This window comes from Schistocerca piceifrons, chromosome 8 (genome assembly GCF_021461385.2).
Source record: "Schistocerca piceifrons isolate TAMUIC-IGC-003096 chromosome 8, iqSchPice1.1, whole genome shotgun sequence".
NCBI lineage: Eukaryota > Metazoa > Arthropoda > Insecta > Orthoptera > Acrididae > Schistocerca > Schistocerca piceifrons.
Window position 1 is genome coordinate 128,269,294 of NC_060145.1, and position 19,401 is coordinate 128,288,694.

The 19,401-nt window shown below is 44.7% G+C and overlaps 1 protein-coding gene across 1 annotated transcript in view; it reads left to right on the forward strand.

Annotated features, from left to right (window-relative positions):
- The window catches only part of LOC124711670 (N-acetylglucosaminyl-phosphatidylinositol de-N-acetylase), a 114,727-nt gene that overhangs the window by 27,038 nt on the left and 68,288 nt on the right, over positions 1-19,401 (forward strand). Inside the window, exon 2 of the mRNA XM_047241862.1 lies at positions 4,732-4,825. Within this exon, the coding sequence (XP_047097818.1) occupies positions 4,732-4,825 (94 nt within the window). The remainder of the gene's footprint in view (positions 1-4,731; positions 4,826-19,401) is intronic.

Sequence of the window (19,401 nt, forward strand, 5' to 3'; positions counted from 1 at the left end):
TCACATTCTTTTGTCTTTCTAGGTCAATTGCTTCCTTCTTGACCATGTGTTCAACTGTGGTTCATGCATTCCTGCCATCATCACCAAACAGTGACATCACTCTTATTCAAATGTCAGCGTCTTTGACCCCACTACACTTGCTGACATCCGCATATATTGTTTGTATTCCTGTTTGTGAAGGTGTAGTTACTGTGCATCTGGGCACACAAAACGAAATCCACAAAGGCTTTATGCCATGGTTAGTAGTATCCTTGCCAGCTGCCTTGCAGCATTGCACATTCTTCCATCGGCCACCAAAGTTTACAATTTTATGAACGAGTAGCAATTTATGACCAACTTGCACAACTCCTTCAGGGTGGTGGTTTTTTTGTAGAGTATATAATTAACGTTTCACTGATGGGGAATTGCTTCAGGCTCTTGCCCCATATCACAATATGGCCCCAGGCCTTAATTCCATTCACAATCAGATGATACAACATTGACTGGTACTCAACAGCTCCATCTCCTCAGAGTCTTCAACCGTATTTGCCTCGGAGATGTCTTCCCTTTGCTATAGTGAGATAGTGTCATTGTTCCATTCCAATCCTTAAAACAGACAAAAAACCCAACATCCATTGACAGTTACTGCCCAGTCAGCCTCACCAATGTGCTGTGCAAACTGTCTGAAAGAATGGTTGCCCTCATATCGTGCTGTGGTCGAACATTGGGGCTGTTGTTTCCTTATAATTATTGTTTCTGGAAGGAACAGTCCACAACCAACCATCTGGGTAGATTGTAAATGGCAATCAGATACTCTTTTTTTCAAATTCCGACACCTGATTGCAGACCTTTTTTACCTATATAAGGCATACGACACCACCTGCCGCTGTCACATTTTAGTTTACCCTTCATGACTGCGGCTTTCAACCCTCCCTACCAATTTTTATTCATGATCTTCTGTCCTACTGGCTATTCCAGGTTAGAGTCAGTATTTTACCCGGGTCTCCATGGGGCAAGATAATGTCATCCCACAGAGCTTTTTACTGAGTATCATGCTCTTCTTCAACGCCATCAACGGGCTAGTGACTTCTGTGGGAGCACTGGCCACCCCCAAGCTGAATGTCAATGGCTCCTGTAGCCTTGGTTGAATGCTAGTGTCAAGGCGCCATCTGTGGAGCCTTTATCGTGATTTCCAATTCTCTCCTGCAAAAAATGCAGATCTTCCGTTTTTGAAATCTTACCACAGTTCATCTTGGCCCAAAACTCTACTCAGGCACCCAGTGCTTGGATAGTGTTTGTCAGTCTCAAATTTTGTGACTCCTCTTTGCAAGAAGCTGGCTTGGATAACGCATATTTGTCATCTAAAGACTAGCTACATATGAAAGTTTAATGCTCTCTGCTTCATTACTCACAAATCTTGCTGTGCAGCTCGCACTACTCCAGTTCATTTGAACTATGGTTACCAGGTGTAGTGTTCGGCAGCACCTTTGGCCTTGAAACTGTTAGACCCAGGCCCATCGTTGTGGAGTCCAGAGCCAATGACACCTTCTGGACTAGTCCCATTGACTGTCTCCTTGATGAAGTGGGGATCTTCCCTATTCAGTTCCAATGGTACCAACTCTTGCTCACATGTGCTATTGCCATTCGACAGTTTCCTGTTCACCCAACATACCCTATTCCTTTTTACATATGGGGAGCATCAACCCTGCTGACACTGGCACTTGGGTGGAATTGCTTGTTGGTATGCACCTTGCAGCTCTGTCAGGACTCCTCCTATCATTCTTGAAGTTTGCTTCCCCAAGTTCTCCCACATAGACCCACTTGGTTGGTGCCAGGCCACAGTTTAGGACCAGTTTATTTCATGGACCTGAAGTGTCAGCTGCCTGCGAGAGCCTTCGGTGTATGTCTGTATCAGTCCATCAGGAGTAGAATGGAATCTAAAGCCATGGGCAGTGTGGGTTATGCTTTTACATCTTTCACCAGTCTGTTCATTGCTGTTCCTAATAACTTGCTGAAGCTACTTCCGCACGTGTGGAAGTTGACTTATTGGGAGTGTTTCTACATTAAACAACCTGCAGAAGTAGCTTCAACAAGCAATATCCTGAAGTTTATTTGCTAGTGAACATATACCCAAACAGTGTTCTTTGATAGTGCTGCATGTATCCCATTAGAAGTCCCTTTTGTTTTGTGATGTTCCTGCGACTTGTATTACAAAACATGAGCACAAAATCTTATCATACTTCTGATTGCTTGTGGTAATAACTTCTTTCACTGACTTGTCAGCTGTTTTATTCCATTGAAGCTTGCAATGATCTTTTATCCATATAACAATAATTTTGTGGTACCTCTCCTGCAAGTAATTCACATGCTGCATTATTTAATAAACCAGCTGATGTTATTGTGCCTTAACTAAGTACAGTGTCATTGCAAATGAGTAATGCCTCTCCACCAAATCCTTCTTCTCTGTCTGGTCTTATGGCCTGGTAGCCTAGAAATGTAAACGAACTCCTGGAGTCACCCATGTTTCACTTATTGCACAAACAAGAAAGTTGTTTAATTTTTGCTGCTGTTTGGAGTGTCATTTATTTACTATTTAATGGTCTCGAACTACACTGTAAAATAACAGTAGCCATGTTTTATTGACCATGAGTAGTTGACTGATGGAGTGTGTTAACTATTCTTCTATGAGTTGCTGAATATCTTCTGCATTTACATATTCTCCTACTATTTTTTTACTCAATGATTCTTGGTATCAGTTTAAATAATCGATCAACAATGCTACTTTGCTTTGTATGGCATAATGAGGATAACCATTACTTCAGTTCCACTTAAACCTCTGGTGTCATTTGGCCATGTGCACTTTTATTTTGTTATTATGTATTTGTAATGCTTTCAACAGATTTGTCAGCTGTGTGCTCTCTCTGTGTTAGTGTTCATGTTGCCTCATTGCACCTTAAGCTGTGGCGAGATACAGGTCTTGCATGTGTCTTTCCACATAGCTTGTATATGATCTTGTTCAGTGCTGAACTGCCTGTTGTGGGAATTTGTTGGCCTGCTGTATTTAACCTTTGATCTTCTGCTTGGGGCCAGGTTGACATTTCGTGTAAATAAGTATTTTGCAGGTGACTGTGATAACTGAAATGTTTCACTTGCCTCTCTTATTGAGATATTACATTATGCTGCAAACCTTTTAAAAAGCTCAATCATACGATAGAGGACTCATTGACGTCTGATGCCTGGATAATACTTATTTTGATATTTCACACTAAAAGTTTCTTTATTTTATTTCCTGACCAGAATCATCTATCATTTTACCACTCAACTACCCACTGCTTTAGCCGCAATTGACTTTAACTTCTGATTTTTAACACTTCACATAATTTATAATGTCATTTTGAATTAATGAGGAAGAACTTTTTGTGAGTATTCATTTTATGGCTTATCTTTTTTCACATTTAAAAGTGATCAATCACCTACATCTCTTCGCTTTATGATTATAACCATTGTGAGTTTGTTTTATTTGATTTTAACACAGAAACACACAGTAAAAATGTTTGAGGTTGTATGGGACTGTGCGAGCGTGCCCAGACAAGTTATGTTGTAAGAAAGATGTTACTTTCTAAATGTGAAGTTATATGTTTTCAGCCATATTTGTCTCATTTCAGTGTGGGCATTAATAACCATGCTGTTGCTATCTTATAGAACATCTATGTGCTTTCTGCTATAATTAATACTGTTTTCTTTTTTCACAGTTCTGGGTGAATTTGGCAATTATTTACAAGTTCTCATTCACCCATATTTCTGTTCTCTCAGTTGCTATCTTGCCTTTACTGTTTTCAGTAACTACTCATGTAGTTACATGCTGTATTTTTCCTGTTGTGCTGATTCTAGTTTATAAGTTTGGATTATGTTTCAAAGTTACAAACAATAGTTGAGATAAAATGTCCATAAATACTGAGAACTATACCTGATCTGAAACCAGGAGGTCCAGTGGTAAAATGGGAATATGCATATCAGTCTTTATCTTTTGTATCCAATGACTCCCTCATCTGAAAGTGAGGCGTGGGGAATAGGTAAAGAGCAGTACAGGAGCTAGCAAAGTACTTAACGATGAATAAAAAAAAGGTAACCATTTATGTAGAGGATCTCTTGAGTGGTGGAAAGGCACATAAAACAACTCCTTGTCATCTCCAGTGTATGATTGGTGGATACCTTTACTCATTCTGTTATTTATATTCAACCAGTATTTTTCCGTATCGTACTAAAATAATAAAATAATGGAAGTTGGAACCCTCACCCTCCAACCCATGAGAAGTGATTTTTTTTTTTTTTTTTACAGTGTCACTGTGGAGGATTTTTTTTAACCCTACTATCTTTTCCAGCTTGCTACGGAATTTATTTTTCCCTTATTTTTTTTATTTTGGCAAGGGGTTCTTTAATTCTGAAAGCCAGAGGATTGTTTAGCTTTTTTATTATAGTGTTAGTAACAGATAGCTAAAATTACTGCAGTCTGCTAGAGTTGTGGTCTCATTCTATTGTATGTAACTGAAACAAAGTCAATAGCACTGAAATAAATGTACTCTGAAAAACTGGCAGAATTTGTCAAGATTTGAGATTCATTGTCATTTATGACATATGGTTTTAGCTGTACTCCAATTTTTAGAGTGTAAGATGGCTGCAGAAATTTAGCTGTCTATAGCCAGTTATAACTTGTATTTTTTTTATTTGTAAAAAGGGTTACTTTATTTTTAGGGAACTTTGAAGAAAAAGGAAATGAGAGGAAACAAGAGTTGTGGAACAGCTGCAATTTGCTGGGTATCCCAGATAGTAACATCACTCTTTATAAGTAAGATGTTATTTATTCAAGTAATCCTACATATTTATTTCTTGCTTGACAAGTGTGCTTTTCTCAATTTTATCGTCTTTGTTTTAGCTTTTGCACAGTATAGGATGCAAGGTTTACATTTTGGAGAATTTGTATCAATCCTATCTGCTAACACTACTTTACAAATGGTTCATATTTTACATTCTGTTTGGTGCTGGAAACAATGACTAGTTGATAGTTTCATCAGTGTATCACAATTCTCACTCATAATTTTTATGTGCAAGTGTTCAGTAGCTAGTCGTCTTTGTAAGTGAGCTGAAGTTGCCTGGTATTGTTTCAGAGTCAGCCTTTTCTGTTAACTGTGATCAAATTTATAATGATAGGAATTTTTATATCTGTTATTTTGGAAGAGATAAGAAATAAAAGATCAGTTTACAGCATAAATATGCAAATTGGAGTTGACAAGATACTGAAGAGCATGATTTTTCATTAAGTGTTTTATTTTCTCTTATACTAACAGATCTGATTCGTCATTTATGTGCAGAACATTAACTGGAAAGGTTTCCATCTCCGTCACTTGCACCACAATCAAATTCACAACCTTGTTTATTTGCTGCAGCAATTTGAACAACAGCTAACAAAAGAAAATCTTTATGAAAGCAGGCAATTTGGTTCCAGTTCTTTTTATAAGCCCATGCTATTGTTAGAATTCATCATTGAAATAGTTATGTTGCTCTCAAAAACCATATATGGGACAAGTTGGAAGAGAACTATTGTTTTCATTTGTTTCAAAATCTATTAAATAGTGCTCCATCTCAGTAGATCATGTGGTACACATTCATACAAGCAAAATAAACTGCTTTTGGAATAAAGTAACCACAATTATTCAGAAAAATGAGAACTTCGGATTAATGGAATTCAATGGCAACAGGGGGCTAACATTCCAATAGATTGTTGAGGAATGACGTCAATGACAAAGAAGAAAAAGAAAATAGAGGTATCACAAAAGGCAATGTCAAAGTCTGCAGTGGGTGCCCAAAGAGACTGACAATGAGAGGCAGCAATGAAGCATAAACTGGAGAAGAATGTGAGTAGAGAGGATTATCAGAACAACAAGTGCTGCAACAACACCAGAGTATCATGGACAAATATCAGAACCTAACATTTTGAGATGATCAGATGTTGGACGTCTATTATTCTGGGTCTATAGGTAGTTCACAATTGTTTTGTAATCAAATTAGGCATTTCAAGTTAAGGTCTGGGCTTTAGAAAAGCTGTTAGTTTTAGACACTGCTGCATCCTTTTCTCTGCACTGTGATCATTTGATGTCCGTTTTGGCTCATTTTTGCAATTTCATTTTATATTATCATCTTCTTTTTGTTACACAGGTGGGGTGATGTGATTCTGAAACAGTTTTGTGGGAAAGTATTGTGCTATGAGGAGTGACTACAGAAAATTCTTACACTAGCAGCTGAATCTGCATCAATATGTAGTGCTTGGTGCTCATACTGTCTACATCCTGCACTTTGTTTTAACAGATTTTGTCATACTCTTGCGCAAGAAAGCAGCTCTTGGTTAACCTGGGATCTAACTTCCATTTTATAAGATTAAAACTCAGTTATGAAGAGATCTTTATCCCGTGTTTAGGTAGTTTAATATATTCTTCTTGGTTTTTAAAATCAGATAGCGCTGTAGCTTGTCATGCTTCATGGAATCTCTCCCCCCCCCTCCTTTCCTCTCTCTGCCCCCCCTTCCCAAACCTCTCCTTCTCTCCCCCTACACCTTCCGCTCACTAAAGTGACGTAATCAGAGGAATAATGTTTGGGAAGACCAGGGATCAAATCTTTGCCTGTCCGATATAATTTAGTCTTTCCATGCATGCTGTCATGTGAGTATATTTATTTAAACAAAATATAGTGTGCTCTTAATTGCCTCCCCTCGGGGGCTCAGCATTCATTGCTGGATATGAGCTTGACGACCCAAGGGTCTGTCAGCTGGGGACTGGTAGGTGCCGCCAATCCCCCGTCACAGTATGCCCTGGGCATGCTTCTTTGACCACTGTGCAGTGGAATGTTGTGTGTCACAGGGAATGAAGATCTTGGCTTGACCGCACAGATCATGAGGATGGTTAAAAAAAACTCAATCTCAAGGTGTGTTTCACGCTGATGAGATTCATGGCTGTTGAAGTGGAACTCTTTTGCAGGCAGTCTCTGGGGATCTTGTCATACCTCAGTTGTATAAAAAGACATGTGGGGCTCTGTGTAGGTGGACTTTTATTTCCCTACCTGCTTTTAGTACTGAGATGGACACTCGAAATCATCTCCTTCTCCTGCTCCCAGCGGAAAGGGTGGGCTGCTGGTATGCACTAACACCTGATCAAATTAGAGCATTCATGTAGCCAGTCCTCCTGACTCAGAAATAAATTCGAAATGTTTTTGATGTAGTAACAGATCACTTGCTGGCAGTCAGATTGTGTTTTTAATAGTAAAAAGGAAAGAGGGCAGCTTTGAGAAAGTTTTGCCTTTCTATAAGAGACATTGAAATTAAACCTAATCATTAACGTAAAGTAACGGTAACGATTTTATTAATTCAAAACTGTAGTTATACTAAGTACACATACTCAAAAATAGTCACCAAAACTGTACACACATTTATCCCATTGCGACACTAGCCGGTTGATTCTGTCCTTGAAGAAACTAGTAAGCTGCTGTTGGATCCAGGCCTGGACCCAGTCACACACTTTGTCGTCCTTTGCGAATGAATGTCCATGAATAGCTTTTTTTAGAGATCCAAACACTTGAAAGTGACATGGTGAAAGGTTGGGACTGTATGGTGGATGTTCCAACGTTTCCCACCAAAACTGCTGCAATGTCGTCTTCACCACATTGGCCGTGTATGGGTGGGCATTATCATGCAGGAGGATAATGCCATTGGGCAACATGTCTTGGCGTTTTGACTTGATGGCTCATCTAAGGTTCTGTTAAGTTGCTTGATAACGCTGGGCATTGACGGTGGTTCCCCGTTCCAGGAACTAACAAGCCGTGGGCCCTTGTGGTCAAAAAAGGAGGACATCATGACCTTACCAGAACTGGTGTGTATGGCCTTTGATTTCTTTGGAGGTCACATGTTTCCCTTGCTTGCTCTGGTGCTTGCTGGTTCAAAATGGTAACACCATGTTTCGTCACCTGTGACAATAATGACAGAAAGCTGTATTCTTCTTCATGATAACGTTGCAGATGACTCAAAGAGAGCACCATTTGAGTATTGCGATGTTCGGCGGTCAGTTGGTGGGAAACCCACTGCACACAGATTTTTCAAAAATTCAAGTGTTGATGCATTATGATGTGGGCAGTGCCCATGCTAATACCCAGTAACTGATGTATCTTGTTCACTGTCATGCTGTGGTTGTCCAAGACTAAAGCATACACTTCCGCTACCATTTCTGGTGTGATAACATGGTGAGCCTGTCCGGGATGAGCATCGTCTCCCAATGACTCACGCTCTCAAGGAATAATTTGCGCCATTCCAAAACACGTGAACGACTCTGACTGTACTCACCATACACAGCCTTCATCCGCCGATACATTTCACGGTCTCCAACTACCTTTGCCACCAAAAATCAAATCACTCCTTGTTGTTCCTGCTTACTCACATACATGTTCAATAGTGGATGATAACTTGTGTGAACACCTTCTCTTCGCGTGAAACCACACTGGCGCTGTGCAACATCAAATGGTACGCACTTGTCAGTCTCTCTACCAGTAGATGGCAGCACAGTACCCACAGTTATGTGGTGCCACCTTATGTGTAAGGCAAAGGTAGATGCACTGACCAGGTTTCATTTGAATGAACCTCAAATATTCAAAAAGGGTTAGAAGGCATTTTTAGCAGTTTAAAATCAGTTAAGCAATTGTGTAATGGGACAATGTTGGTGGAAACATCTAGTTCCCAACAAGTTAAGAACCTCCAAAAAGCTCAGTGCTTTGGGGAATGTTTCATCGGCACTAAGCTGCACATCAGCTTGAATTACAGCAAAGTTGTTGTGATGTGCAGGGATTGATGGATGTTCCCAAGGAGGAATTGAAAGATGAATGGGCTCTAGAAGGTATAGTCGCCATGCAAAATACGAGGGCTGTTTTTTCAACCTTCGATTGGCTATAAGTAAAAGAAAAATGCACAGAAAATAATAATTTTATTACCAAAAGTACAGTAAAGTCTCAACTTATTTTTCTACATAATCGCCAAAATGATTGAGGCACTTGTCATACCGTGACACAAGCTTTTCGATGCCTTCCTCGAAGAATGTTGCCGCCAGTGAGGACAGGTAAGCCTTGATTGCATCCTGAAGTTCTTCGTTAGTAGCGAAGCGCTGCCCACCTAACCATGACTTCAGTTCTCGGAACAGGTGATAATCACTTGGTGCTAGGTCTGGGCTGTACGGTGGATGTTCAAAAACTTCCCATTTAAACTTTTTGAGGAAGTCTTTTGTCATGTTGGCACTGTGTGGTCGGGCGTTGTCATGGATCAAAACAACGCCAGACGAAAGCATTCCTCTGCGTTTGTTTTGAATGGCTCTGCGGGGACAACGTAAAGTTTCACAATAAACTTCCTTGGTTATCGTCGTAGTTTGCTCCATAAAGTCCACCAGCAGCACTCCTTTATGGTCCCAAAACACAGTGGCCATTCTTTGTCTTTTTGTCAGTGAATGTTTAACTACTTTGGTTTGCTTGGGGAAGCTGTGTGCATCCACTGCCTTGATTGTTCCTTTGTTTCAGGATTATCATAAAGACCCACGTTTCATCGCCAGTAACAATCAACTTCAAAAAAACGTTTCCCTCATTGGCATAACGTGTGAGAAACGATAATGCTGATGCCATCCTTTGCGTTTTGTGGTCGGTACTCAGCATTTTTGGGATCCAATGTGCACACAATTTCTGATAGCCTAGGTCTTGAGTCACAATTGTGTACAAAGCAGACCTTGAAATGTCTGGAAATTCATCAGACAGTTCGCTAATTGTAAACCTTCATTTGCACCTCACCGCCTGATCAACATGCTCAACGAGGCCTACAGTGGCGACAGACTTGCGACCTTGTCCACTTTCATAATGGACATCTGTTCGTCCTTCTTTAAATGTTCAACACCATTCCCGAACACTACCATCACTCATAACGTTGTTACCATACACATTGCTCATTCTGCAATGGATTTCCACAACACTACATCCTTCTGCTTGCAGAAAACGGATTACACTTCGTAACTTGCATTTGGCGGGAGCATTTGTGGCCATGTTTACACAGACATAGCTCAACTAAGACTGACACACTGCAGCTGAAAATAGCAGAGGTTGTGGCGGGGGAGCTGCGCAATCACATGACGCGCAGGTCCGACCCCTCCCTACCTCTTACTTGCTTAGATGGACGATCGGAGGTTGAAAAAATAAAAACAGCCCTCGTATCATGCAGAGGGTGGATGGGGAATCTTATAAAGTCTGACTCTTTATCCTGACGTTTAATAGCACAAAATTTTCTGAGCACATTAAGGCAGGTTTCCTTCACTTAAGTGTGTGACTTTATGCGCTGTTTCAAGTGTCAGCACTTTGGGCATACTACTGTTGGGTGTCACAGGGAAGCCACTTACGGCAAATATGGTAAGTCTGCTCACGAAGGTTCCAATTGCACATCTCATTTGAAGTGTGTGAATTGCTCTGGAGCTCACCCTGTCTGGAGTCAGAACTGCGGCGTATACCTTGAAGAATGAAAGATACAAGATATAAAGACTGCAAAGTGCATTCCTTAAATAGCCAGTGCAGAATGCCAAAGCTGCTTCAGAGACAGAGGTGGTTAGTGTCAGCACTAGTACCTGCATTTGTCAATGCATTGTGCTGCTGCAGTCGTTTTGAAGCCTGTCCCTCCCCCCAGAGCTTCACAAAAAGCCATGGTTGCTGACATTGTGGTGATGGAATCAGGAAGTAAACAGTCTGACGATGTCAATGTCATTCTTCAGAAGTCTCTCCCAATTCTTCTTCAGAGGCAATGAACCTCGATCTCATCCCACGACTGAGCCTCCACAGATTGTGGGCTCGCCTCTAGGGCAGAAAACCAGGATGAAAGTGCTAGCCTCACGATAGATGGCTCTCATTCTACAATGGAATATTAATGGGTTCAGGACACAAGGAGGAACTGAAACTGCTAGCTTAGGAATGCCTCTTGTTTTTGTGTTTGCAGAAAGTGCATTTTAGAGCATCTGATGCCCCTGTCCTAAGGAGTTGTACGCTGTTATCATAAGGATGATGTGAATGGGGAAAGAGCCAAGAGAAGGCACACCAATCATCTGCTCCCCCCCTGGCTACTGATCTGCAGGCAGTTGCGCTTGCAGTCATGTATGTCAGAGGATAACAGTTTGTTCGCTAAATTTACCTCCACACGATGTTATTGACTCTGAGGCTCTGATATGTCATATAAAACAACTCTCCCAACCATTTCTGCTACTGGGAGACTTCAGTGCCGATCATGTGTTGTGGTGTTTGACGTTTATTTGCCCCTGGGGTCAAGTTTTGGAGAGCCTCATGGCATCTCATGAGCTGTGCATTCTTAGCATAGGTACTCTCACTGTTTCTTTGCTGCTACAGGGTCATTCTCAGCCATCAACCTCTCTTCTTTTTTTTTCTTTCCAGCCCTCTCACACTGTTCAGGGGGAAGTGGTTGAGAACCTTCTTTCCAGTGACTACTTCCCACTCCTCGCTCATTTCCTGGAGAGAGCATTACCTGCACAGAAACCACCAAACTGGATGGTCAGCAGAGCTAACTGGACATTGTTCAGCCAGCTAGCTGTGTTTAAACACCACGATCGCATCCAAGAACGGGTGGACCATATCACACAAATGATCCATCATGCTGCTGACATATCAATCCCAATGTCCTCAGGTAATTTAGGAGGCAACCTGTCCCTTGGTGACCAGTGATCGATGGTTTAAGTACCGCCCAGCAGCAGACAACCTCATAGCCTTCCTGGTCAAGAGAGCTAAGTCTCGATGTGTAATTAAGGAGAGCAAGAAAAGGCCATGGCAAGCATTACTGGACTCCATCAACCATTCCACTTTTTCCACAAAAGTATGGGAAGCCACAGGACATAGCTGTTTACCAATAATGACAGTGCTGAAACGAGGGTGCCTTCAAACAGCATCTGGAGATATCAGTCAGATGACAGCAGAGCATCTTGCAGGATTACTGACGATGCAAGCCAAGATCCAGTGTTTTGTTGCTACTGTGCAGCTGCAGAGAGTGGCAAGTTAGGCTTCAGATCCCACAATTGTGAGTCTCACAACTGCCCTTTCCCCCCCAGGGGATCCACAACTCTTTTGTGGATATGTGCGTAGCGAGCACGGGACCCCAAGCTAATGTGGCCTTCCTTCCTTTCCGGGCTGCATCCCTTCCCTTTCCGCATCCTTCCCCATCCCCCATCTTCGCCCCCCCCCCCCCCCCCCCTCACCTCTGGCTCTTTCCTTCCCTTTCTCCCCCTCTGGGAGTATGGTTTGTGCCTACGTCCGGAGACGAACGCTTGTAAATGTACCGCATTCTTCGCCTTCCTTGCTTGTATATCTTCATCCTTCCTTTGTCCTTCTCTTTTCCTTACCTCTTCTCTTTACCCTTTTCTCCGCTGCGGCGTTTGAGACCTCTCTTCTTTCCTTTCCCTTTCTTTCTTCCTCCCTGTGCGTGTCTGAAGGCCGACCCACGCACTTCCATGTGTAGCCGGTGACGGGGTAACGCGTAATTCCCCGCCCCGGGTAGACAGGTAGGACAAGTACGTACCCCCTGGTAACGGCCAGGCCCAGGGAGGGGTGATTACCCGAGCTGATACCTTCCGAAAGTGCCGATTGGTCCCTTCGTCCGTTTGTCGGGAGGTGTGACCTGAGGTGTGAACAATCACCTAAGGCGGGAGTGCCCTCAGAGAGGGCCCCCACAAGGGAGGAGCGCGCCATTGGAGACGCCGGTAATCATGGGGGATTCTTCCGCAATGGTTTCCTCACCTTCCACTGTGTCTGCTCACAAACGTAAGTTCACTGAGTCTCAGCCACAGTCAGTTCTTCCATCGTTGCCACAGTTCCTTGTTGTTTCTCGGTCTGACGAAGGTCACGACTTCTCCACGGTCAACCCTTTCATTATTCAGAAAGGTGTCGACGCAATTGCAGGTCCTGTAAAGTCTTGTTCCAGATTACGGAATGGCACCCTGTTGTTAGAAACAGTCAGTGCCCTCCAGGCACAAAAATTGCTGCGTACCTCACCACTGCACACCTTCCATGTCCGGGTGGAACCGCACCGTACTTTAAATTCCTCGCGTGGAGTCGTTTATACACGCTCCCTCGATGGATTGCCTGACGAAGAAATTCAGCACTACCTGTCTGACCAGGGCGTAACGGCTGTTCATAGGGTTATGAAAAGGGTTGACACGAACATCATTCCAACCCGCACTGTCTTCTTGACGTTTGACAAAGTTCAACTCCCATCGAAAATCAAAGCAGGCTATGAGATAATTTCCGTTCGCCCTTATGTCCCAAACCCTATGTGTTGCTATCGGTGTCTGCGGTTCAATCACACCAGCCAGTCCTGTTCCAATCTGGCCAAATGTGTTACATGTGGCAAGGATGCCCATGAGGGTGCTTGTCCACCTCCATCCCATCGCTGCATCAACTGTATGGGTGACCACGCTGCTTCCTCTCGAGATTGTCCCGTTTTTAAGGACGAAAAGCTCATCCAGGAAATTAGAGTAAAGGAAAAGGTGTCGACCTTTGCTGCTCGAAAATTATTCGCCAGTCGACAGCCCACCGTGCCTCAGAAAGGAAAATACAGCACTGTCCTTGCTTCTACTCGGCCAACAAAGGAGGCGGCCACGCAGACTTGCGACCTCACCTTTAGTGCCACAGTCGTCAGATCGGCCAGCGCAAAGATCGCCCGTTCAACCTCACCACTTTCGCCTGCCCAATCTCTGGCTCACCCTACGTCGAGTTCTGCTAAATCTCGAGCCCAAAAGTCAGACACCAAGACTTAGAAAAAAGAGCATACTCGTGAAGAGTTTTTACGTACGGCAACTTCCCAACCATCGGTTCCTCCTTCCTCTAAATATCATACTTCCAAGAAGGCTACAAAGAAACCCAGTTCATCTTCTTCTCCGCCAAGGCGTGTCCCATCTACAGCACCACCTGGCGGAAATCGCCCTCGGCCGTCTTCTGTGTCGCCGAGGCGCACTGCTGGCGGCCGATAAACCGGCCGATCGCTGGTGTCAGGAGCTGCTCCTGACCAACCTATGGATCAGGATCTTCTGCCTTCGGCAGAATGCCATTCCATGCTGTCGGTCGCAAGCTCTGAGCAGTTGTTGAGTTGACAGCGACCTTGGTCACATTTCTCCATTTTCTGTTCACCCTATGTCCATTATCCACTGGAATATCTGCGGCATTCGAGCCAATCGGGATGAATTGTCGGTCCTCATACGATCCTACTCGCCGGTCATCTTCTGTCTTCAGGAAACAAAGCTGCGTCCCCATGACCGCTTTGTTCTCCCTCATTTTCAGTCCGTCCGATATGATATCCCCCCTGTTGAAGGCACTCCAGCGCATGGAGGACTCATGATTCTTCTCCATGAAACTTTCCATTATCACCCAATCCATTTAAACACTTCCTTCCAAGCTGTTGCCGTCCGTCTTTCCCTTTCCGGATACACGTTCTCTCTTTGTACTGTATACATTCCATCGTCCACACCAATGGCACGAGCTGATCTCCTTCATCTTCTTGGTCAGCTTCCACCCCCATATTTGCTGGTTGGGGACTTCAATGCACACCACCCGCTTTGGGGATCTCCACATTCTTGTCCACGTGGCTCACTATTGCTAGACGTCTTCCACCAAGCAGATCTAGTTTGCCTCAACACTGGGGTCCCTACATTTTTGTCTGCCTCCACGACAAATTTATCTCACTTGGACCTTGTGGTCGGTACTGTTCCGCTAGCTCGGCGCTTCGAATGGTTCGCCCTTGATGATACACACTCGAGTGACCACTTTCCATGTGTCCTTAGACTGCAGCCTCAACTGCCCTACATGCGCCCGCGACGCTGGAAGTTTGCCCAAGCCGATTGGACACTTTTTTCGTCTCTTGCGACATTCGATGACCGTCGCTTTCCCGGCCTCGATGTTGAGGTCACACATATTACCGACGTTATTCTTACAGCTGCGGAACATTCAATACCACGCACCTCCGAATTGCCCCGGCGCCCCCCAGTTCCTTGGTGGAATGAGGCATGCCGTGATGCAATACGTGAGCGGCGACGTGCTCTCCGCGTTTTCCGCCACCATCCTACTTTGGCCAACTGTATCCGCTATAAGCAATTCGGAGCGCGATGCCGTCGTGTCATCCGCGATAGCAAGAAGGCAAGCTGGAAATTCTTTATTAGCTCATTTAACACCTTCACTCTCTCTACGGAAGTTTGGAGTCGGCTTCGACGGTTCTCAGGCGCGCCTAGTTTCTCCCCGGTCTCTGGGCTCACTGTCGCACATGACGCATTAGTGGACCCCGTCGCAATTTCTAACTCGTTGGGTCAGCACTTTGCTAAGATTTCGAGCTCTTCAAATTACCCGCCAGCGTTTCTCCCGAAGAAACGTGCAGCGGAAGTGGGACCTCTTGCTTTCTCCTCTCAAAATCGCGAAAGCTACAATACTGTTTTCTCCTTGCGGGAACTCCAACATGCACTCTCTACTTCTCGCTCGTCCGCCCCAGGACCGGATGGTATCCACGTCCAAATGTTGCTGCATTTATCAACCCATAGTCTGCGTTACCTCCTTCGCCTTTATAATCGAATTTGGACCGACAGTACTTCTCCCAGACGATGGCGGGAAGCTATCGTCGTTCCTGTTCCGAAACCTGGAAAGGACAAATATCTCCCCTCTAGCTATCGCCCCATTTCTCTCACGAGTAGTGTCTGTAAGGTTTTGGAGAGTATGGTGAATTACCGTTTAGTGTGGTGGCTGGAATCCCGCAGTCATTTAACACCTGCCCAATGCGGATTCCGAAAGCATCGTTCTGCAGTTGACCATCTTGTTGCTCTCTCCACTTATATCATGAACAATTTTCTCCGGAAACGCCAAACAGTAGCAATATTTTTTGATCTGGAGAGAGCATACGATACCTGTTGGAGGACAGGCATCCTCCGCACACTGTTCTCTTGGGGCTTTCGAGGTCGGCTGCCCCTTTTTCTTCGCGAATTTATGGCAGAGCGCACATTTAGAGTGCGGGTGAACACTACTCTCTCCCGTACTTTCTCCCAAGAAAACAGGGTACCCCAGGGCTCAGTGCTGAGTGTTGTACTGTTCGCCATTGCCATCAATCCAATTATGGATTGTCTCCTTCCTGATGTCTCGGGCTCCCTCTTTGTGGACGATTTTGCGATCTACTACAGCTCTCAACGGACCAGCCTTCTTGAACGACGTCTTCAAGGATGTCTCGATCGCCTCCACTCTTGGAGCATCGAAACCGGCTTCCGTTTTTCTCCCAGTAAGACCGTTTGTGTTAATTTTTGGCGACGTAAGGAGTTTCTTCCGCCCTCCTTACATCTAGGTCCTGTCAACCTTCAGTTTTCAGACGTCGCTAAATTCTTGGGTCTTCTGTTTGACAGAAAACTGTGCTGGTCCTCCCACATTTCCTATCTTTCGGCTCGCTGTCTGCGATCCCTCAACACCCTCAGTGTCCTGAATGGTACCTCCTGGGGAGCGGACCAAGTGGTCCTTCTCCGCCTATATCGCGCCTTAGTTCGCTCGAAATTGGACTATGGAAGCATAGTCTACTCCTCTGCTCGGCCGTCTATTCTTCGGCGTCTCGACTCTATCCACCACCGTGGATTACGTTTAGTGTCTGGAGCTTTTTACACCAGCCCTGTGGAAAGCCTTTATGCTGAGACTGCTGAACCTCCGCTGTCCAATCGGCGAGCAGTCTTTCTGAGTCGTTATGCTAGCCATCTGTCTTCCATGCCTGCTAATCCAGCCCATGACATTTTTTTCGACGCCTCCTTTGATGTAGGGTATGCAGGCCACCCCTCCTCCCTACTACCACTGGGAGTCCGCTTCCGTCAGCTGCTCCATTCTCTTTCCTTCCGCTTTCCTAAAACCTTCTTGACAACTTGGGGTACAACACTGCCTTGGCTCCGTCCCCGGATCTGCCTGCTCCGTGACCTTTGTCGATTTCCCAAGGATGGTACCCCTTCACTTGTTTATCGTCGGGCATTTGCTGCTCTCTGTGCACAAATGACGGACGCCACATTTATTTACACCGACGGCTCGAAAACATTGTTAGGTGTAGGGAGTGCCTATATTGTTGGCGACACCCCAAATCACTTTCGGCTTTCCGACCAGTGTTCGGTTTATACTGCGGAGCTTTACGCTGTTCTCCAGGCTGTCCACTACATCCGCTGCCATCAGCGGATACAGTACGTTATCTGCTCAGATTCTCTCAGCTCTCTCCTCAGTCTCCAAGCTCTTTATCCTGTGCACCCTCTGGTCCACCGGATTCAGGACTGTCTGCGCTTGCTCCACCTGGGGGGCGTCTCGGTGGCGTTCCTCTGGCTCCCGGGACACGTTGGTATCTGTGGAAATGAGGCGGCCAATATTGCAGCCAAGGCTGCAGTCTCTCTTCCTCGGCCAGCTATTCAATCGATTCCCTTCGCCGATCTACGGAGCGTTCTACGTCGACGTGTTGTTCATTTATGGCACACGCATTGGTCGACACTTCCCAATAATAAATTGCGGGACGTCAAAGCTCTTCCTTGTGCTTGGACCTCTTCCTCCCGAATGCGTCGTCGGGAGGAGGTAATTTTAACTAGACTCCGGATAGGGCACTGTCTTTTTAGCCATCGACATCTTTTAAGCGGCGATCCTCCCCCACTCTGTCCCCACTGCTCTCAGCTGTGGACGGTAAGACACCTTTTAATTGAGTGCCCCTATTTTAATCCGTTACGCTCCCGTCTACAGCTTTCGCCTGATATATCGTCGATTTTAGCAGATGACACGCGCTCAGCCGACCGCGTTGTCGAGTTTTAGTGCCAGTGAAATGACGTCAGTCATTTGAAGTTTTTTTTGGGCACAACCAACCCCTTTCTGTAGTGGATTTTTAAACATTCCTTCCGCTTTTAGTTTCTCCAATTTTATGACTTTCGTTCCCATTGCTGCTGGCTTTCAATTTCGGCTTTTTACTGTTTCCTAAGTCACGGACCGGGCGCTAATGACCATAGAAGTTTTGCGCCCTAAAACCAAAACAAACAAACAAAACAAAAACGGCCCTTTCTCCATGTGGGAAGTAGAATCAACATGTCAGATTTGTTATACTGAACGTGGTCATGATGAAATCCAGTACTGCATGCTTTGACATTTGTCAACAGCATCAAAGGAAATCCTCCCCAAATGTTTTAATCTTATATAGCAGACAGGCAACTTCCCCAACTTGTGGTGAGAGGCTGTTTTGATACCTCACCTCAAACCAGGAAATCACTGCACATGCCCCTGTAGTTACTGGAGCACTGTCTTAACGAGCTGTGCATGGTCTCATTGTTAGAGACCAGGCAACTCCCCTTAGTGAGGATTCTGGAGATTTTGGTCCAACGTCAACAATCTGACCCCTCTAGAGGCAGCTTTTCAGCAGGTTTCCTACATAAACATCACTGTATCGACACATTCTTTGATGTCAGTAAAGCATACAACACTTAGAGACATAATATTCTTGTGCGACTCCATCAATGGGGTCTTTGTGGCCCCCTCCTCATTCTCATATGGTCCTTCTTGTCTAATTGGTTTTTTAGACCTCACTTTGGCGACATACTATTGGATCGTTTAGAGCAGGAGAATGGTGTTCCTCAGCGCAGTGTTTTAAGTGTTAACCTCTTTGCCATAGCCATATGCAGTATCACATCTACGGTAAGGATTCCTGTAGACTGCTCCATATTTGTGGATGATTTTGCTGTTTTCAGTTCCTCCTCCAGTGTTGCAACAACGACCAATCAGTTGCAATGTATAATGTGGAGGTTGATGGACTGAGCTGTGAAGACGGGGTTTCAGTTTTCTGCAGATATATGTGTGTGTTTTCATTTTAATCATTCTTGTTGTGTTTTTAATTTACCTATAAGGGACACCATTCTACATTTTAAAGGGAAGACAGATTCCTTTCCTTCTCATCCCGTACAGTAAGTCTCCCCTGACCTGCAGTTCTGGATGAAGTTCCCCCCTGCGGGTATGGGGGTAAGAAAAGGCCAGCGGTATTCCTGCCCATCATAAGAGGTGACTAAAAGGAGTCTCTCATGTTTTGGCCCTTATGTGATGGTCCGCTCTCAGGTTTGACCTCCAAATTTCAAAATTATTCCGAAGAATGAGCCAAATGGGGAAGGGCGCCTTACTTGGTGCATTGTGTCCATCGTGCATTGAGACCTTTAGCCAGCTTTCTCATCGTCGCATTGCAGTCCCGCTCGCTCTCCGTCTCTTGGCCGCGGATGCGTTCCTGGGTGCGATTTCCGCCATGCACTGTGCAGTGTCGTTTCCTGCGGAGATGACGACCATGGTCTTCCTTGCACC